We start from the raw sequence: 22,417 nt of genomic DNA, 5'->3' as shown, positions 1-22,417 counted from the left end.
GAGAGCCGTATGGATAGGAAGAGATGAATGGACTGGGACAGTCTCACTGCCAGGTGTCTGAAACCCTGCAGTTCCACCCAACACCAGCCACCACAGCCTTTCCTTTAGCATCAATCACCCAGCAAACTGAAATGGAAGAAGAGCCATGCATTGGAAGTTCAAATTTGCCATTGCATCCTGTGAGACATCGAAACATTGACAGGAGGTAGGAGACAGTTGTGGCCAATGGGAGGACCCTTCCACTCCTCTTCTCTCACCCTTCATGCATGCTTGGGCTGCAGCTGAAGGACAAAGTCTCTGACTGCAGTGGACTCTTGTATGATGTGGGTCTATGGGGAGAATGCAGCCACTTTAAATGTGGAGATTTTTGTATGGGTTTTTGTTTTCTGAAAAGGAATCAAATTGCCTTCATATACTTCACTTTTAGGACAACATCTATTCTGAGAAAAAAGGTTGGATTTTCACCTTCATTTTCATGAGTTTTTTTGTTTGTTGGTTGGATGGTTGGGGATTTTTTTCAGATTACTGAAAGAGCTCTTTAGAGCTCTTCATCATTTTCTTTCCTTCTTCACTTTGCCATTGGCAAGGAATCAAAAAAAAAAAAAAAGGCAAAAAGCTATTTGTCTATTCTTTGTTACATTATTGTCCCCCCAAAAAAATCATAGAATCAAGCAGGTTGGAAGAGACCTCCAAGATCATCCAGTCCAACCTAGCACCCAGCCTGATCCAGTCATCTAGACCTCGGCATCAAGTGCCTCATCCAGTCTTTTCTTGAACACCTCCAGGGACAGTGATTTCACCACCTTCCTGGGCAGCCCATTCCAATGCCAATCACTCTCTCTGGCAAGAACTTCCTCCTAACATCCAGCCTAGACCTCCCCCGGCACAACTAGAGACTGTGTCTGTCCCCTTGCTCTATTGCTGATTGCCTGGCAGAAGAGACCAACCCCCACCTGACTACAACCTCCCTTCAGGTAGTTGTAGAAGGCAGTGAGGTCACCCCTGAGCCTCCTCTTCTCCAGGCTAAACAATCCCAGCTCTCTCAGCCTTTGTTCTGTCTAATCATCCTACTAAGAAAGAAATAGCATGACACAGTGGACTATATTCCGCTTGTATGACTGTCTGGGGAAAGAGAAGTTTCACTGCTGTGTAAGTCAACAACAGTACTTAAATTTAGTAGCCAAACAGCTTGCAGTACTTACCTCCTTTCTCAGCTCCTGCTTTGAAACAATAATCACATTTGGAGGATCTCCAACAGCTGTGGCAGCCCCCCCAATATTTGTGAAGATTACTTCTGCAATCAAGACATGCCTAGGATCTAGATTTAGCACTTCACAGAGCCTGCAATATAAGGAGAATTAAATAAACCTCTTTTCCAATGACTAAATTACCTTCAATCTTCAAATATCTAAACCTCTTTTCCAATGACTAAATTACCTTCAATCTTCAAATATCTAACATTTACAAAATGCAGCCATTTTGTTGAAAAATTGCAGGATTCTAAACATTTGTGTGTACATTGTTGAGGTTTTAATTGTGCTACATTATGCATGCTACAGTAATTCAGTACTTACAGTAATATAAATGCACATATGGTAGGTTTTGGGGTTTATTCATTTATAATGCAATAATAAAAAATGCATTAATTTTGTAATTATTAAAAGAATTCATTGCAAGTAATCAACTATTCCAAGGGTTAGACTACACAGAAAATAGCATTTCAGATTTTCAGCATGATGCAACTTCTTAATCCATGGTTCTCAGTCTATACTGACTCACAAAAAAAACTCTTTTAGGCAACCACAGGCTGTGTACTCAGCATCAGTTATTAACTGGTGGTAGAGGCACAGGCAGCCCTATTAGACACGAACCATCTATTAGTGACATCAGCTTCCAGCCTAGATTTATCCAGTATACTCAGTTCCTAGTTTTCCCCTTCTCTAAAGCTTGATCATAAGTATTTCTGTTTGTACCACAAGAGTAGAAAATACACTTTCTACATAATTTAATAAAGTCTCAACAAGTTTTGAACAGCTCAAAACCATCTAATGCTTCTTTAGAATGATGCTAAAGGAAATTTTTTTCTTTAATTAGGTGTATCTTAAAGTGCTCTGCACATACTGGGGTTGTCTGAGTAACCTCCTGATCCATTTGAGCTCAGAGCCCGCTTACACACAGTAATCTTTACACAGAATTATAGAGTCATAGAATCAACCAGTCCTTTCCTGAACACCTCCAGAGACAGCAACTCCACCACCTCTCTGGGCAGCCCATTCATTCCAATGGCAAATCACTCTCTCTGTGAAGAACTTTCTCCTAACACTCAGCCTACACCTCCCCTGGCACAACTTGAGACTGTGTCCCCTTGTTCTGTTGCCTGGGAGAAGAGACTGAACCCCACCTGGCTACTGCCTCCCTTAGGGTAGTCATCGAAGTGATGAGGCCACCCCTGAGCCTCCTCTTCTCCAGGCTGAAAAACCCCAGGTCCCTCAGCCTCTCCTCATAGGGCTTGTGCTTCAGGCCTCTCACCAGCATAGATTACTTCAACTCACACAAATTTCATTTATGGACAGAACTACACAATCTGATCACTTCTGAAGCACACATTTGACTTCAAACTTGGGCTGTGGTACTAAAGGCTGAAAGTTAATGTCACACCTAAGCACTTTGGAATACGGAATTACTGCTTTCCTGTTCATAGCTTATCAAAACTTTGTTCCAGTGCATAAAGATGGAGGTCACACTTAAATTATTGCCCTCTCTACCTAATACTGGATTAAGGAAAGAGTGGATGGCAAGAATGCTTTCTCAGGATTGCTTTTGCTATAGTGCTGTCATGTGGTGTTCCCTGAAGGAAGAGTTGATCTTTACTGTTCAGCCTAAGTCAGTATTATTAAAACCTATATTTCAAAGATAAGTATATATCGGACAAAAGCTTACCTTGATACACTTATCTTGTCACCAAGAGTGTCAATTTAAAAGATGACACATATCAGCACATAAAAACTCCACAAGAAAATACCTATGCAAAACTGCACTATTTCCTCAACAGCATAAAATTACCCAGTTAAAAGATACATTGCAGTACAACAAGACAAGTTGTATCAATTGTACTTGTAATTTTAACCTCATCACTCCTTGATTTCTGAATGTTCTGAAATCCAATCTTAGCTATTTTTGAAGAGATCCTTCCTTTTTTGAAGGACCTAGTTACAGCTTTAAAATAAGGACTACTCGCATGTACCAAGAAAGGTCAAGCTCAAAGTATAAAACTATCAAAATATGTTGGCTACGTGGTAGGATGAAACTTCTTCATTTAGCTTAACCCTGGTCATATAAAGCTCCAAGGCTAAAAGCATTTGCTTTTTTTAGTTTTGAATAACAAAGTATTTGGAAAATAAACCATAGCTAAAAAGAGGTAGTTACTTGGGGTTTTTGTCAGGCTCATACAAAATACAAAGTGAAAGCAGCATTGTGTTTCACAGCTTATTAATGGAAATATAAATCTTCGTATTCATGGAATCAGTAAGACTTTCTGTAAGCTTTGTCTCCATGGCAATGACAACACAGTGCAACACAGTGAGACTGTAGACAAGGGCTGAAAACAGTGACAGTAAGACAAAAGAAAAAGATGATGCCCAGCACGAAGCTTTCAGAAATAGGCAATTATTTAGTCTTACTAGATGGGATAATATTTTATTTTAGTTTCAATACTGATTTAAATGCAAATATTTCCCCCAAACAGAGGTTCCATTCAGTGTTTCAAATTCATTTGGTATAAGACTGAAGTACTTAGTATACATTTAGTAAAAAACTCCAGTATTTGAAGGGTGACAACAAAGGCAGAAAATGTTAACAAGAAGCCGTATGGAGAAGACAAAGTGTAACAAGTATAAGCTGCACTGGGAGAGATTTCTTCTCAATGGAAGAAATATTTAGTGGTGAAAACATTTAACTGCCAGAACAATCTCACCACAGATGTGGCAGACTCTCTGTTGCTGGAGGTTGTCAAGATGTGACTGAACAGGGTGATAGATAATCTCATCTGGACTCCACTCCCTTTCTATGGAAGGCTGGACCAGATGATCTTTTGAGGTCACTTCTGCAGAGGCTACTCTGCAATTCTTTGAAAACAGAGTTATTGCTGAAGTAGCTCTGCCTATGAGCAGTAAGTAGTTTATATGCATAGACATCTGGATTTCAATCTGTCCCCATTTAGAGTTAATCCAACATACTCTGCAACACTGCTAAGAAAAATTGCTGTTTAATAGTTCCAATATTGCTTACTGCTGGAGGTGAATTATTGACTGGAGTAACATAAAGTGATCTCTCCAAACTATAATTAAACAGAAGACAAATGGAGCTTTCATTTACCAGCTTATTCTCAATACAGAATAAATTCCACTTGTAAGGTTATTTCATACTGGTTTACACTACATATCCTAATAGAATTTTGTGTACTTCAATGTCATAGTGACTGCAACTGTTACACTACTTAGGATTATTTCAAAAACACAACAGATCTTTCTGAAACTTAACTGGATTAATAAGGTTTGCCTGGCCAGACACAGGTTAAATTGTAATTTATAATCACACATTGATTAAATGTAGTTGCAAACCGTGTGTTATTAATTTATAGATATATATTGATAGTTCCAAAAATCTAGTCTCAAATTGTGGATTAACCAGTGGCTGTACCAATGTCATGATCACCAGCAGAAAAAAACCTGCAAGTTTCATATTCTGAAAAGAAAAAAATAAAAAGCTTTTACTTGAAATCTGGATAGTATTTTGAATTTATTTGTATTAGGAGAGATACAACTTCCCTAAAGCATAGACTGCTATCTAAAATTGGATATTAGCCAGCAAAGAACAACAGAAAATTACCCTGCTTACAGGAAAGAAATTTCATCTGCTAGAGAACATTTGCTGCAATATGTTATTGGAGTTCAGATATGGAGATGAACCAGAATAGCTGTCTGCCAAGACATTATAACTGCCTTAAGATATGTGTTCACTATTAACATGAAGGGAAAAAATGCAACAGAATACTTGAAAATATTATCTCTTTACCTTACTACAATTATAAACTTAATATGAGCCACAGGTGTGCTCAGATGGCCAACAACATCCTGGCCCATATCAGGAAAAATGTGGCCAGCAGTCTTGTATCTCACTACAAGAAAGATATTGAGTTGCTGGATCACGTCCAGAGAAGGGCAACAAAACTGGTGAAGGCTCAGAGCAGCCTTATTGCACCTTATTGCTCTCTACAGCTACCTGAAAGGAGAATGGGGGAAGGTGAGTTTTGGTCTCTTTTCCTATGTAACTAGAGATAAGACAAGATGGAATGACCACAAGTTGCACCAAGGGAGGTTTCAATTAGATACTAGGAAAAAGTTATTCACCAAAAGTTGGTCAGACATTGGAATGGGCTACCCAGAAAGGCAGTGGAGTTGCCATTCCTGGAGGTGTTAAAAAAACATAGATGTGGCACTTCAGGCCATCACTTATTAGGCATGGTGGCATTGAGCTGGCAGTTTGTCTTGACGATCTTAGAGTTTATTACCAACCTTGATGATTCTATGAGTATCTGATTTTTTCATTTCCAGTTAGATGATCAAAAAAGTCCAACCTAGCACTTTGCACACATGCTTATTACTCATTGCTGTCTATTGTTGTGGGGCATTCCAAATCCCTTCTTTGCCCTCCCTCCATCTCCGGAGGTTTGAATGGGACAGGAAGAAGGCACAAAAACTGCTTTCTCCCCCAAACACTTGCAGGCTTGAGGTGGGGTGAGGGGACGACATGCAGCAAAGGTGCCCTTTTCCACATAAGTACTGACTCATGGAAAAGCTGGCACTGGAATTGGCTGGTGATTGGCTGGATTCTTGGCATGCAGTATATATGGCAAGTAGACACAGTGTCTAAAAAATATTATAAGCCGAGTGAGGACAAAAGCATTGAGCTCCTGCTTTTGGACCATTCCTGCTTTTGAAGAGTTCCCGATTTTGCACTGTCCTGTGCAGTCCTGCTCTTGCACAGCTCATGCTGCAAACTCACAAGTCTGCAAGCTGCGGAAGTCCTTAGGTTCATTCGAGAGAGAGCTGCCAGTGGCAATCAGACCTGGTGTCTCTCAGGCCACACCATGTCCTGACTTCTTGATTGCTACCCTGAGCTGGGCAGCATGCCAGCAGTTTGGCTTTTCCATATGCAGTTAAAGCAGTGCCACTCCACAATCTTTTGCCTTGTGGAAGCCGCATCTGAGACACTTGGACTTTGGTAGTTTTTTTACTTGCCTTGGAATTTGCCATGCAGATCCACAACATGGATATAGCTTGCAGTTTCAGAGGCTGCTGCAGAGAAATTCATCAGGGATCACTGCTAAATTCCTACCTCACCTCCACGAGTAAAGTCTACAGGGTCAAGAACTGGCTGGATGGCAGAGCCCAGAGAGTGGTGGTGAATGGTGCCACATGCAGTTGGCAGCTGTCACTAGTGGTGTTCCCCAAGGATCAGTGCTGGGCCCAGTCCTGTTCAATATCTTTATTAATTACCTGGATGAGGGGATCGAGCCTGGAGAAGAGAAGGCTCAGGGGTGACCTCATTGCTGTCTACAACTACCTGAAGGGAGGCTGTAGCCAGGTAGGGGTTGGCCTCTTCTCCCAGGTAACCAGCAACAGAACAAGGGGACACAGTCTCAAGTTGTGCCGGGGGAGGTCTAGGCTGGATGTTAGGAGGAAGTTCTTCACAGAGAGAGTGATTGGCATTGGAATGGGCTGCCCAGGGAGGTGGTGGAGGCACCGTCCCTGGAGGTTTTGAAGAAAAGCCTGGCTGAGGCACTTAGTGCCATGGTCTAGTTGACTGGATAGGGCTGGGTGCTAGGTTGGACTGGGTGATCTTGGAGGTCTCTTCCAACCTGGTTGATTCTAAGATTCTGTGCTGTTCCCTTAGGTTTTCTGTTCAGCTTGATTTTGAAGTGGGGTAGCTTAGCCTTTTCCATTTTCTAACTTCCCTAAATTACTAAACTTGCCCATAAGCATCTTTGTGAAGATTTCCTGACCAAATTAAAACCTGTAAAGAAACGTTAACTAGTTCTGTATATAGTTTGGGGGCAGGGCTTTTCAGGAAAATAAAAACAATTCTATTTTTATATTTTCTGCCTCAGCCAATTAATCCTCAACCAAATCATATATAAAAGATCAAGTCTGAAATCATAACAATAATGTACCTTATGGTTACTGGAGTAAAGAGAAGCATGGTGGTAACGTTGTCCAGAAATGCAGAAAGAATTGCAGCAATGAGGCACAGAAGTGTAATCATGGCCCACACCTTGCCTCTAGAGAATCGATAAGCCTGATAAAACCAAACAGAAATAAAATTAAGGGATTAGATCACTCCACCTTAGTTTTTAAAAGTTATAGATAAAACAACTTCATCAAATATGAGACAACAGTGAGCTCAGAGTACTTAGTACTGCATGCACCTCCAACAGCACCCTTTCCCATATTAATTAATTTTGGAAAGAAAAAAAAATCATGAAATTTGGCAAGCATTTCCATCATTCAAGGAAAGACACAAGTCAGAAGAAAGTCCATTCTTCACTGCCAGCCATGAAGGGGGTCTGTGGAAGGAGTAGGACTGAGTCCTCATCTAGTGCCTGCAAGCCTAGGTGCACTAATTTGGTTCACATCTCCCACTCTCTCCACACACTGGGGACACATTCCCCATCCTCAGTCCAGTACTGCTGGGGAGTCACAGTTTGGGCATCTACATAAGCAGAGGTTGTGTCCATCCATGTTTCATTTAGATCTGTGATCAAAGAAGCCCTTGTCATTTTTGTTTTCATTCTACTGTTTTCCATAAAATGAAGCTTTTGTAGCAGGTGAAGGAGTCCTTCGCCATGGGTAGTACTTGCTTTACACCGTTCCATCAGAATTATCCTTCTTGTGTAATCTCTGGTTCTGATATTGTGCAAAGACCAGTGGACAGTTTTCACATGTGATCATAAAGGTAATTTTCTTTCTCCTACTGCCTGGCATAAATAAAGAATCACAGAATGTTAGGGGTTGGCAGGGACCTCTAGAGATCACTGAGTCCAACCTCAGTACCAAAACAGGATCACCTAAGGCAGATTGCACAGGAACACATCCAGGAGAGTTTTAAAAGTTTCTAGGAGAAGAGACTCTATAACCTCTCTGAGCAGCCTGTTCCAGTGCTCCATCAGAAGTGTCTACTCACATTAAGATGCAACCTCCCATGTTCTAGCTTGTACCTGTTGTGCCTTGTCCTATCACTGGGCACACCAAAAAGAGACTGGCACCTTCATTTTGACACCCATCCCTCAGATATTTATAGACGTTGATAAGATCCCCTCTCAGCCTTCTCAAGACTAAACAGCCCCAGTTCTCTTAGCATTTCTTCATAGGAGATATCAGATACGAGTCACCGCAGAACTGCAATCCTGGGGAAGTCAGTGGAATAACTCAGCTTTATATTGCTCATATGCTTGTGTACTCTACTGGGGGAGGGAGGGTGCTTTCTCCTGGAGAAACAGAATTACTTCAAGGGCTTCCTCTCACCCCTAAAGGATTATGCAAAACTACAGGCTGATGCTGACATTTCTAATGTGATTAAGTACACACTGCCCCAAGAAAAGTTCTTCAAAGATAGTGTTTAGTGTAACAGATTTGATTAAATAATCAGTAATAATTAAGAGTAGCAAAATAACCCTACCTTTACTGCACAGTAGTCAAAGAATCCAGTCTCTGAAAATATGGCCACCAAAACCATCTACCAAAATATGAAAAAAGATAATAGCTTCAACTTAATTATTATACAAAACCAAATCGTGATAGTTTGTGATCCTGATGAAATTCCTTATTTGACACAGGTCTAAGAACCTGCTACTACCATATTAGGATATCCACTACAGCTACCAGATATCTCTTGTTAATGTGCCATGAAATTTAGTTCTCAACATAAACAATCTGTAAGTGTCATGCCAGTCTCATTTAATTTTATTTGTAGTTACTAAGTGAACATCACACATTAAGTACTCAATGTATCTCCCTTGGCTCATTGATGATGAAAAGTCAAACAAAATATAAAGCGTGTTTCTTTTCTGCAGTAAGGCTCTACACAGGGCAGAAGATTGAGGCTCCAGAACTACTGTTGTTTTTATGTATTTCTGGACATTTTCCTCTCATTGCTTCTTTGCTCCCAATAGATTTTTTTTCCTTTCTTTCTTCTTCTGTGGGTAAGGCAGGGAGCAGTTTTAGGAAATAGGAAATGCTCAGAATGGAAACAGATAATTGCAATTTGTGTCTTTGTGTACTGTATATTCTGTATTAGAGATTAACAGCATTTGGACAACTCTTCTTACCACAAATGGTTCTGGGCAAAGTAATCAAATTAACGTATGGTTACAATCAGATCAGATATTTCTCCTTTACTTCTAGCTTCCCCCCTCCCTCTTCTTTTTTCTTTTTGCAGGGGGTTGGGGGGTGGGGAGGCAGCTCTTGTTTGGTAGGTTGGGTTGGGGTTTTGTTTTTTTCTCTGAACATAGCACTAAGAAAAAGCAAATCACTTTTCCAGCTGAGTGTGTTTGGGGAAGGTTTTGAGTAAACAAAATTAACAAGCTAATGAGACTGATAATACTTGGAACTTAAACAGATCTTTCCACTTATAGGCCTCGAGGATGCTTTTAGTATCTTATTAACACAGCTCACAGATTTAAACAAAAAAAAAAAAAGAAAAGGATCAACATTTTTAAAAGGCTCCTTCAGAGGTATGATCAGTCTCTTTCTTGATAAATCCCTTAAGGCTCAAGTTTTCATCATAACATGCCTCAGCAAAGTATAATTAACAAAACATTTAAAGGGAAACATCTCCATATTGAATGTGATTAATACAGCACATTTAGAGCAGAAGATACGTTTTAATTACCATTCCAAACAGCAATGCCAGTGTCTCATAATCAATCCATTCTACCACTCTGACCATACTTGGCCTCTGCAATCAAAACATGGGATTACCAGTGAATGCCATGAAACACCTGTCTTGTGATAAGCTACGAAATATAAACTCCACTCAATTGCTGCATCTTTTAAAGAAGTTAAGATAGAAATTAATAAGTGTTTCTATGAGGTACACACAAATGACTCTTTATTATTACCAATATTACTGCTATTATTATTCATACAAAGTACTGTTGGTGTCCTAAGTGGGTCATTATCAAAAGCTTACATTAGGCTATTGGTTGATCAAGTTTTTCCATACGTAGAATGAAAGAAAAAAAAAAGGCAACTAAATTGTATGGTACACTCCAGTTTCTTTTTGGTAAGAGAACAAAAGAATGTCACTTCACCTGTGAATAGACCACAGGGAATATAAGGGAACATAGCAATGATATGGTGACCAGTTATGAGAAAAATAGAGAAAAATCAATCAGAGGTTTCTCTAAATACCAACTAAGGCTAAACAGGGAGGGGATCAAAAGGACAGGAGTATGCAAGCATGAGGTGTAATTACTTGGGGTAGTATAAGGCAGTGTATTTCCACTTAGGTTTGCTCAGTAACATAACATTACTGAAAATAACAATGTTTAACTCTGAATTTAGCTGAAAATGGTTGCACTTAGCTTCCTGCAAATCAGAACAAAATGCCATCAGTTGACTTTTTTCTGTTTTTATTTGTTTATACCTTAGGCTGACTTGCTTTTCCCCAAGATGTTTTCCCATCATAATATCAACTCTACCATCCCTCTCTCAAAAAAAAAAAAAAAAAAAAAAAAAAAAAAAAAAAAAAAACACCATCTCTGTGACATGCCCAGCCACAACAGGGCAAACACAGAAACTTATGACATCATAACCAGAAAGAGAGTGAGCACAGTTTGATAACTTACCTCCCCAACAGCTGCTAAGGCGGCTAAAGCTGCCAAAGACCCCAGCATCGCTGCAAGAGTTCTGTGAACAATCTGCAACAAAGAGTAAGAATTGAGCAGAGGCTCCTTTAAATACTTTTAAAAAGATATTAAGAAAAAAATATAATAAATTCCTGTTGTTGATTCTTTCCTTTATCTGTGAAGTTTTTTTCCTTATTTCACCCACCACATTTGTGCAAAACTCTGCTAAGAATTCTCGTCTCTGATCTCAAGGCAGAGAAGGGACTTCAGCACTAGTTTCCTGTATTTGCCAGTGAATGACCCAAGAAGAAAAGTAATTCTTCTACCCTAACTTAAGGATCAAAAAGCCTGGTCCTGTTGTCTTCCCCTCTCAGTCCATGGGAAGAAGGCTTATGTCCAAGAGGTGATCCACCTCATTCTTTGTCGGTGTTTGCTCATTTCCAGTGTCCAAAATCTTCTAAACACCTTTTCTGCAGTCTCATCAGTTCCTTAGAAGCTACTTTCACCAGTTGTGATGGTTTGAGTGTTCCCCACCCCCCTACACTTTAGAAATACCCAACTAGACTCAGCTGGCTCTGGGAATATAAATGAAGCTATTTATTTACAGCTAGCACAATATACAAGCAGATATTTACAGTATATACAGTTAGATACAGAAATACACAAATGAAAAGGTAACACAGAAATACAACTCCCCTCCCAGAAACCTGAGTCCCCAGGAGGGGCTCTCAACCACCCCTGCACCTTACCTCTACCCCTCTCAACCTTACCCCAGTCCTAAAGAAGAGAAGAGGTTCAGCCAAGAGGTTATGAAGCAAAGGTGAGTGGAAGGTGAGGTTAGGGAGCTGCAGCTCAGTCCGAAGCCCAGCCAGAAAGTGAAGACAAAATGGTGAGAGTATGATCTAATGTTTTTCATTTCTCCTTCAGCAAGACTCTGAGGGGAGTAGACATCACCAGTGTTTTCCTTTCACAGCCTACGATCTAGTTTTTCTCACCAAAACATTCTAGCCTGCTTCAAACTAGCACACCACTGTATAGAATATCCTGGCCTTTAAGAATGCTTCCCTTCCATCTCTAGTATTCCTTTTCCATATCAGCAGTGCTTCTGAAAATAAGATTCAAGCTTTTGACCACAACACAGACATTCATTTAGTTGTGTTCTTCACAGGGAGAGTGATTTGCCTTTGGAATGAAAGGGCTGCCCAGAGAGGTGGTGGAGTCACCGTCCCTGGAGGTGTTCAGGAAAGGACTGGATAAGGCACTTAGTGCCATGGTCTAGTTGATTGGACAGGGCTGGGTGATAGGTTAGACTGCATGATCTTGGAGGTCTCTTCCAACACAGTTGATTCTGTGATTCTACTGATACAGTTACTACAGTTCATGGACATTTTTCTATCTCTACATATCTACTGAACAAATTGCAGTTAAGGTTTACAAGGGAGTTTAAAAAAAGTATGATGTGGAAAATGTACTGTGTTTTCTGGATGCTCACTTGCAGTTATTTAATGCCACATGTCTGGAAGATCTCAGATTGTGTAAGACAACTCAGCAAAATGAAAATTATGCTACAAAAAACCCTTGTTTTTTATTAACAGCATTTGCTATTAATACTTTAAAATATTATTTAGACGCAAGTCAATTATTTTGAGAAGCTGCTCATTTCATAAGAAACATTTGCTGCTGGGAAACAATCAATGGGATTTGGAAAACTTAAGGACCTCCTACCTGCTTGTGAAGTGAAAAAAATAAAAAATGAAAATTATTCCTTTGGTTTTCCTTCCTGAAAGTTTTAATAGTAATGGTAAACAACTAATAAACTTACCAAATGACTAGAAAAACATATAATAAATAACTAATTCAGGAGCTAAAAGATAATCCTGTCTCATTGCTGTGTTTTTCCTAAGAATACACCGGAGATCAAGCTATACATAATGATAAAGCAGGAGGTCAGACCAAGATTTTTATGTCACAATGACCTAAAACTACATAGCACAGACTATGGCTCCCACAATAAAGTGTGCAAAAGGTCAGTGTCATCTTGGATTTTCATATCCTGAGCATTGATACGGCACATGTGTGGCCCTGACGATTCTTTAAAGGGAGGAGCATTCGATAACATTCAACAGTCCTTGTGTCTGACAACGAGGTGTAGCAATTACACCTTACAGTCTTCTCCAACAAAAGATGCAAAGCAGAGATGTCAGCTGGGGAAGGAGTTCTGCTCATTACCAGGGCAAAATAAGTTCAAGAGTAAGCCTCTGAGGAATCCTCAGCCATCCTCAAACTGATTCTCAGTTTAGCACCACACTAGACCCCTTTTCAGCAGTTCTCAGGGAGATATCACAGTTTTCATGAGACTTGATTTGCTTTAGATTTTTTGCTCATTTTCACAAACATTGTCACAGTTACCATTGTACACTTAATTGCATAGGTTTAGTTGACTGCATTTTAAGTTTCTGAGAGTTACTGTCACCTGTAGGTGACAGTAACACCTCCACTACCTGCACCAAGGGGGGTTCTCCTCATCTGCTCTGCCCTGGCAAGGCCTTATCTTGAGTACTGCATTCAGTTTTGGACTCCCTAGTTTTAAAGGGACAGGGATTTGCTGGACAACGTCCAGCAGATGGCTACAAAGGTGATTAGGGCACTGGAGCACTGCCTTATGAGGAGAGGCTCAGGGACCTGGGGCTTTTCATCTGGAGAAGACTGAGAGTGGGTTTAATAAATGTTTATAAGTATCTGAAGGCTGGGTGCCAGGGGTGGAAGAGGGTGGGGGGGGGGGGGGTGGTGTCAGGCTTTTCTCACTTGCTCCCTGTGACAGGACAAAAGCTTACAAAAGGAGAAATTGAGAAATGGAGGATAAAAGCTATGACATTCTTTGAAGCACGGTTCCACCTAACACACATTTGGAGGGCATTATATAAGGTAGAACTCCATTATTATTCTTTTGGAAAACAGTATGGATCTGATCCAAACCTTTCTGAAGACTGGCAGAAGAACAATTATCATTTCAGGATGGATCTCAGAGTATATCCATAAACAACAGTTCAGGCATAGAATTAAGATTGAGCTCAGAAATAAATTAACACAGAGATTTAATGTTAGGGAAAATGAGAGATTTGTGATATCTCTGAATCTAAAGACATTTTGAAAGATTAAGTGAGAGATGATCTCTATTGACCTGATCCTTCTTGTGCTTGAGAAAGTGAACAGCTTTGTACATTCTCTAGTAAGAATATATAGTTGCACTATAAGAGCTGCAATTCATAACAAGTTTCTTTTTTTAAGTGGGAACTGCCAGTAAAATTGCAAAATTGGATTGGCTGCATCAGCTGAAAAGAGCTTTCATTTTTCACTCCTGTTTCTTCCATCTCACAATTTTATCTCTACATTTCAATGATTCAATCCATTTTAGCACCCTCTAAAACACACTTTTCATGAAAAGTACCTTGTCTCACTTACTGGTGAGTTTTCTTAAACAAGCAATGGCCATTGAGACTGAAAGGACAGAATAGATGAGGAAAATATAGAAGTCTAGATGCTGGATCTCCTCACCTCCCAACTCAGCTAGAAACCTTATAATCTCTTCACAGAAAGGGCATCTTCATTATCTTTATTTTTGTCTGAAGAATGCTTAACAGTGCTAACTTGAAACAGCACAAGATGGTGCTTGCCTTTCACAAAGAGACAGCTATCCTGATACAAACTGCTACTGAAAACAATGCAGTCCAGATTGCATTCCTTACAATGGACACCTCTATCGTAGCGCTCACTGATACAGGAAGTTGCTAGGCTGAGAGCTGAAGAGATTTATGAAAAATGGAGTAGATATTTACAGAAAAGTAATTGCACTTAATTAATGAAAACACCCAAAGCTGCAATGATGGAGGCTCCTAAGAATGAACAACAATACAGGTGTGGCAATAACAACACCATAAAGTCACACTCTAGAGTCAGTCCAGAATGGGCAGATTAGGAAAAAAAATCCATAGCTCTTTTGTTTCATAGATACCTGTGGAAAGTTTGTCTCATGATTGACTGCTGTGTGATAAACACAATGTGCCGAGCACTGCTTCTGTATGATAATCTCCATACTTACTTCAAAAGTTAGTTTCAAGGTAAGAAATGAAAGTAATCCAAGTCCTTTATGGCACAAGTCTTTGTGCGTGATATTAATTTTTAAGTCTACATTTCTGGAGCAATAATCTAAAAGATTTAGACAACCTATACCTTCTCCAGATTTACATTTCTTTATCTATATGAAAGTGCTTTGGAATCTTTGCACAGAGTTCATCAAATCTATTGGTAGACTGCAACAGTACCACTATACAAATGATTCAGAGTTCCACACACGTTCTCTTGTACAGTGCTGCAGGAGATAAAAGGAAATTATTTAGAAGCCAATTGAATGGTGACCTGTATACTATTTCAGGGCATACATTTCCCAGATGAAATCCAAGGCATGTATATTTCAGGAATGTACTTCTAACAATATTTGATAATATTTGATACATCATACCAAATATTTATTTCTACAAATCCTTCTTTATAAGTGATAAATAGCAGTTGAAAGATGGCTGTCAGTAACTTTAATGTAGAGCTTCAGCTTTACGCAGCCTCCAGTCATTTTTTACCCATTTTTTTCTCCAATGAAGCCTATTGTGTCAAGATACTTATTTTACTCCCTGTTTTAGTGGGAGGTGTCCCTACCTATGGTGGAGGGGTTGGAACTGGATGATCTTCGAGGTCACTTGCAACCTAAAACATTCTATGGTTCTGCTGAGAAATTAATTTTCATTTGATGAAGTGCAGCAGTGTTGCCACTCTAACAGGAGGTAGTTGTTCCCAAGGCTATATCCACAAAAAGTTTTATACATTTTCCACTTATCTCCAAAATAGTTGAGACCTTCCCTATAAAATCAACAGCAAAACATCACTTAGTCTTAACAAAACCTCTAATTCAATTCTATATTCTATAAGGGACAAGGGGAGTGAGAAGGGGAGTAAAATTTAATCTATTTTTTTTCCTGACTTTATGTTTTGCATCTATTCCTTTCCATGTTTTAATAAGAGTTTATTGGTTTAAAGGAAGATATCCTCAGCAGTGGAAGAGCTTTTTTCCAAAGACAAAAATTTTGCTTTCCCTAAGGATTACCAAGACACCATTATCCTGACTGCCCCTGGAAACGTGGTCCTCAATCAGATCCCTTGATGGAGATTATCTTATTTCCTGCCACAGATTATTTAAATTTTTGTGGACTCCTTTGCTCTGGACTATTCCAGCTGTTTTAGCATCTGGAATACAGATGAAACTTCAGTCTTTCATGTTACATGTATTTGATCCACTTACAATTTGGAAAAATCAGCAATGAAACCTGACACTAGCATCAGAAACTGAAATTTGCAGAAAACCTATGGCAATTCAGCTAACTAATTTAGGTATTTTTTTTCCTGTCAAGCAATATAACTGCAAACGTTAGAAAAACAGCAGGATCCAAAGAATACCTTGCAATACTTCCATCTGTGTCCTGCAGTAGATCCAATTCAAAGCAGAACGGCATCGAATTCCCAATTTGTGAAATTTTGCTTTACTTCATGTAAATTACACAATTTGGACAGAATACAAACCAATAGACTAGAAATGCAGGATATATTCAGACACAGATGAGAACTCCGCAGCAGAAAAGGAAGGTCAAAGAGACCATCTAACCAGTATCAGTTTGTGAAGTGATAGCAGCATACCTCCCCTTCAGCTGGTGACGGCAGCTAATGCTTTACTTCCTCACCCTCTTCCCTTGGTTTGATCCCTAAAGGAGCTCTGAAGAAGCAGTTCTGCAGCTTCTTCAGCTGTAGGGTACTCCTCCGTGCACATGGAAACCTTTTACTGGGGGATGGGTCTCAACAGTTAATGCAAAATGAATAAAAACAGAAAATTACACAGAATCACAGAAGGTTGGGGGCTGGAAGGGACATCAAAAGATCATCCAGTCCAACTCCCCTGCCAGAGCAGGATCACCCATACCAGATCAGATAGGAACACATCCAGGTGGGTTTCAAATATTTCCAGAGAGGGAGACTCCACAACCCCCCCAGGCAACCTTTTCCACTGTTCTGCCACCCTCACAGTGAAAAAATCTCTTTCTTGTGTTTACGTGGAATTTCCTATGCCTCAACTTCCACCCATTATCCTTTGTTCTGTCATTGGACATCACCAAGAAGAGCCTGGCTCCCTCCTCATGCCACTCCCTTTTACATATTTATAAACATTAATTAGGTCACCCCTCAGTCTCCTCTTCTCCAAACTGGAGACCCAGCTGCCTCAACATCCTCTTGTAAGGAAGATGTTCCATTCCCAAGTCAATTGCCTTAGAACTACTTACTTGAGCAGTAGCAAGTAAACTCTCTAGAAATGTTAATGAAACAAAAGGGAACTGTTTGATATAGCATAGAAAGTATGACATACAGGTGCAACACCAGGGATAGAATAAAGCAGCTCTTGAGGCACTCATATACAGCACAGATGCTGAAAGTTCATGCACATTAAGGATCTTACAGTGACTACAAGCATCACAAAAAAACAGCGACAGAAAGAGCACCCATTTATATCTTTGCACATTAAGACACCATATGCATGGATTCTATACATGGCAGACATGTGAATCATAAAATAACACCTTAAGGTATAGTTCATTTTTTAGAAAATCTTATTATTAATCTCATTTTGGTAAGTCAAAACATGTCCAAATGCCATCACTCTACCTAAGCATGCCTTACTAAAAAAAAAAAAAAAAACACACAACCTAGATGAACATTTTTAAAGCCACACCTTGAGTACTGTGTCCAGTTCTGGGCTCCTCAATTCAAGAGAGATGTTGAGGTGCTGGAAGGTGTCCAGAGAAGGGCAACAAAGCTGGTGAGGGGCCTGGAACACAAACCCTATGAGGAGAGGCTGAGGGAGCTGGGGTTGTTTAGCCTGGAGAAGAGGAGGCTCAGGAGGGACCTCATTGCTGTCTACAATTACCTGAAGGGAGGTTGTAGCCAGGTGGGGTATAGTCTCTTCTCCCAGGCAACCAGCAATAGAACGAGGGGACACAGTCTCAAGTTGTGCTGGGGGAAGTATAGGCTGGATGTTAGGAGGAAGTTGTTGCCAGAGAGAGTGATTGGCATTGGAATGGGCTGCCCAGGGAGATGGTGGGGTCACCATCCCTGAAGATGTTCAAGAAAAGTCTGGATGAGTCCCTTAGTGCCATGGTCTAGTTGACTGGATAGGGCTGGGTGCTGGGTTGGATTGGATGATCTTGGAGGTCTCTTCCAACCTGATTGATTCTATGATTCTATGAATAGTGACTCAGCCTGATAGTACTGCCTTATGCATGAAATATTTGCCCAAGATTAGTTAAGAGCACACTGGAGAGGTCTGTAGACTTGGAAACATTAGCAGCATATCTTAGAATAAACATGCAATCTCCCAATGTAGACAATAAATGGCCAATCCCTGTAATTCTGTGGAAATAACATTCCATATGCATTAAATAAGCCTTTTTTTATGGACAGATTCCCAACCCAGAAAGATTTGGCTGTTTTTAATAGAAACATTAGAGTCTATAGCAAACTGTGTAACCTCCATAGCAAATTGTTCTTGTAGGCAACTTTAACCTGCCAGTTATCTGCTGGGACTTTAATACTGCAGAGAAGAGGCAGTCTAGAAGGTTCCTAGAGTGTGTGGAGGACAACTTCTTATCTCAGCTGTAACATGTGCCTACCAGGGGTGCAGCCCTGCTTGACCTGTTGCTCACAAATAGAGAAGGTGTGATGTGGTATGTGGTGGTCAGAGGCTGCCTGGGGTCCAGTAGCCATGAAATTAAAAGTTTTTCAATATAGGGTGAAACCAGAAAGGGTTAACCCTCCACTCTCCAAGGGGAGTGACCTTGAACCTGACCCTCGGTGGTCTTGACCTCTCCTGAGGGGTGGGTCTGAACAGTACCAGGTGATGGTTAGCCCACTCCCCATTCCTGTCTAAAGATCCATACAAGCAGGGAGACTTCCTGTTCTCTCTCTGCGCTCCCTGCCTCCCTGCTTACCAGCAGCACCATCCTGTTCCTGGTTCCTCTTTGTTTTACCATATGGCCATCACCCACGAGGCAGACAAAGCCATCACCATCAAAATCTGGTTGTATTTTCACATTTTGTATTTGTTTTCCCCTCCCTACACTTTTGTAACTTCCCTACCTCAGATACTCTTTTTTAATTTATTGTTAAACTTTTCTTTTTTAACTTCCAAATTGAGTGAGATTTATTTATTTGGGTGTGCTTACCTTTCCTCTCTCTACATCTAATTCCTTTTTTTTTTTTTTTGGGAAAGGAGGGAGAAGAGAGAAGGGCACTCTATAAAATTGTTATTTGGCTCTATCACATATATTTGAGTCTCTGGGAATTTAAATCAGAACAGAGACAGGCATCAACAAAACCTCCACACTGGACTTCCGAAGGGCAGACTTCAGCCTATTTGAGGAACTAACTCAGAAGGTTCCTTGGGAAACAGACCTTAAAAACAAAGGGGTGCAAGTAGGTTGGACCTACTTCAAGAAAGAACTCCAGAAGGCACAGGAGCAGGCTGTCCCACTGTACCAGAAGGAGAGCTGATGAGGGAGGCAGCCAGACTGGATGGGCAGGGAGCTGCTGAAGGAACTAAAGATAAAAAAGAGGGCGTATCACCTTTGGAAAAAAGGGGAGGTGTCCCAGGAAGAGTTCAAGGATGCTGATAATTCTTGTAGGAAAAATATTAGAGAGGCAAAAGCACATTTAGAACTCAGGCTGGCCACTGCTAAGGAGAAAAAAATATGTTTCTATAAATATATGAATGGCAAGAGAAGGGCCAAGGACAACCTCCAGTCCCTATTAGACGGAGATGAGAATATAGTGACAAAGGATGAGGAAAAGGCAGACGTGCTTAACACCTTCTTTGCCTCAATCTTCAATAGGGGGACAGGTTGTCTCCAGGACAGCTGGACTCCTGAAGTGGCAAATGGAGTCAGGTAGCAGTATAGTCCCCCTCTAATCCATGAGGAAGAAGTACGGGGCCTGCTGAGTCACTTGGATCCTCACAAGTACATGGGATCAGATGGGATTCAGCCTAAGGTGCTGAAAGAGCTGGCAGCTGAGCTGGCCAAGCCACACTGCATCATTTATCAACAGTCCTGGCTCACTGGAGAGGTCCCCAAAAACTGGAAGCTGGTCAGTGTGATGCCCATCCACAAGAAGGGCTGGAAGGAGGAACTGGAAAACTACAGACCTGCGAGTCTGACCTCAGTGCCAGGCAAGGTCATGGAACAGGTCATCTTGGGTGCCATCACAAAGCACCTACAGGATGGCCAAGGGATCAGGCCCAGCCAGCATGGGTTTAGGAAGGGCAGGTCCTGTCTCACCAACCTGATCTCCTTTTATGATCAGGTTACCTGCCTGGTGAATGTGGGGCAGGCTGTGGATGTAGTCTGCCTGGACTTCAGCAAAGCCTTTGACACTGTCTGCCACAACAGGCTCCTGGCAAAGCTGGCAGCTCATGGCTTGGACAGATTCAGTCTGTGCTGGATCAAGAACTGGCTGGATGACAGAGCCCAGAGAGTGGTGGTGAATGGTGCCACATCCAGTTGGCAGCTGTCACTAGTGGTGTTCCCCAAGGATCAGTGCTGGGCCCAGTCCTGTTCAATATCTTTATTAATTACCTGGACGAGGAGATTGAGTCCAGCATCAGTAAGTTTGTAGATGACACCAAGCTAGGAGCAGGTGTTGACCTGTTGGAAAGTAGGAGAACCCTGCAGAGGGACCTGGACAGGCTGGATGGGTGGGCAGAGGCCAATGGGATGAGATTTAACAAGGCCAAGTGCAGAACCCTGCACTTTGGTCACAATAACCCCAAGCAGCGTTACAGACTGGGGACAGAGTGGCTGGAGAGCACCCAGGAAGAAAGGGACCTGGGAGTACTGATAGATAGTAGGCTGAAGATGAGCCAGCAATGTGCCCAGGTGGCCAAGAGAGCCAATGGCATCCTGGCCTGCATCAGGAACAGTGTGGCCAGTAGGACGAGGGAGGTTATTCTTCCCCTGTACTCAGCACTGGTCAGGCCACACCTTGAGTGCTGTGTCCAGTTCTGGGCTCCTCAATTCAAGAGAGATGTTGAGGTGCTGGAACATGTCCAGAGAAGGGCAACAAAGCTGGTGAGGGGCCTGGAACACAAACCCTATGAGGAGAGGCTGAGAGAGCTGGGGTTGTTTAGCCTGGAGAAGAGGAGGCTCAGAGGTGACCTCATTGCTGTCTACAACTACCTGAAGGAAGGTCATAGCCAGGTGGGGGTTGGTCTCTTCTCCCAGGCAACCAGCAATAGAACAAGGGGACACAGTCTCAAGTTGTGCCAAGGGAGGTACAGGCTGGATGTTAGGAGGAAGTTCTTCACAGAGAGAGTGATTGCCATTGGAATGGGCTGCCCAGTGAGGTGTTGGAGTCACCATCCCTGGAGATGTTCAAGAAAAGCCTGGATGAGGCATTTAGTGCCATGGTCTAGTTGACTGGATCAGGCTGAGTGCTAGGTTGCACTGGATGATCTTGGAGGTGTCTTCCAAGCTGGTTGATTCTAAAAAACATTTACGCAACCCCAAGGTGAGAAAGCAGCCATCTATGACATTCTGCTATAATACCCATTTTCACTTGGATCGTGTGCCAAATTACTTGATCTGATTCAATGTCAGTAGAGAAAGTCATGGTGTATACAACCCTGCCTTAAGGAAAGGCAGCAATTTGCCATTTCCTAATGCAGTGTTTTAAAATATAAGACAGCAGCACACAAGATGGCTATCCTAAATAGGAGATTAAAAGAAACACTGTATGATATCCAAGACAAGTTCATGTCTGCGTTGGTTCACTTTTATTTCTATTGTATGTTTGCTGAAAAGGATAAGAAATACAAGGCAGGGATATCTTGAGGTTTTGCCTATAAAAGATAGCCCTAATGTAAGTTCCACCAGCTGACATGAGTTCTTTCTATAGGTAAAACACAATATTTAGGAAGGAAGAGAAAAAGAAAAAAAATACTTAAGGAGATCAAATTATTTTCTTTGAATAAGTTATCTGGTTACTTTATTTCTCTCTTCTATACAGAAAATCTATAAGCCAGTTCTAGATTCTGAAAAGGTATTTTTCCTCTAGATCATGCAATAGTATCTCCAAGACTGTCCCCACACTCTCACATTTGACAATTGACATTTGCCCTTGCTCTAGCTGAAGACAGATATCAGCTGAGGACTCAAAAGAAGCTGAGTGGCACTCATCCCTTTTCCTGTGCATTAGAAAATTTTAAGTCTTCGTGGCTCTCTACTCCTTTGGTTGCCATAGGCAGGGTAGAAACTGAACAACAGCATTCAATTAAGCTAAGTTAATGTTCTATTGCATGTCTCAGACAAAGGATAAAAACCAACCCACAACTAAATAGTATGCAAGGCAGGACAGGAGTCTTTCAAA

The 22,417-nt window shown here is 41.1% G+C and overlaps 1 protein-coding gene across 1 annotated transcript in view; it reads right to left on the bottom strand.

The window, feature by feature from the left end:
- The window catches only part of OCA2 (OCA2 melanosomal transmembrane protein), a 245,780-nt gene that overhangs the window by 123,783 nt on the left and 99,580 nt on the right, over positions 1 to 22,417 (bottom strand). Inside the window, exons 10-14 of the mRNA XM_064143512.1 lie at positions 10,907 to 10,978; positions 9,949 to 10,014; positions 8,737 to 8,793; positions 7,232 to 7,356; positions 1,203 to 1,341 (exon numbers count right to left, since the gene is read on the bottom strand). Of these exons, the coding sequence (XP_063999582.1) occupies positions 1,203 to 1,341; positions 7,232 to 7,356; positions 8,737 to 8,793; positions 9,949 to 10,014; positions 10,907 to 10,978 (459 nt within the window). The remainder of the gene's footprint in view (positions 1 to 1,202; positions 1,342 to 7,231; positions 7,357 to 8,736; positions 8,794 to 9,948; positions 10,015 to 10,906; positions 10,979 to 22,417) is intronic.

Source organism: Pogoniulus pusillus, chromosome 5 (genome assembly GCF_015220805.1).
Source record: "Pogoniulus pusillus isolate bPogPus1 chromosome 5, bPogPus1.pri, whole genome shotgun sequence".
NCBI lineage: Eukaryota > Metazoa > Chordata > Aves > Piciformes > Lybiidae > Pogoniulus > Pogoniulus pusillus.
This window is presented reverse-complemented; position numbering and strand designations above follow the sequence as displayed.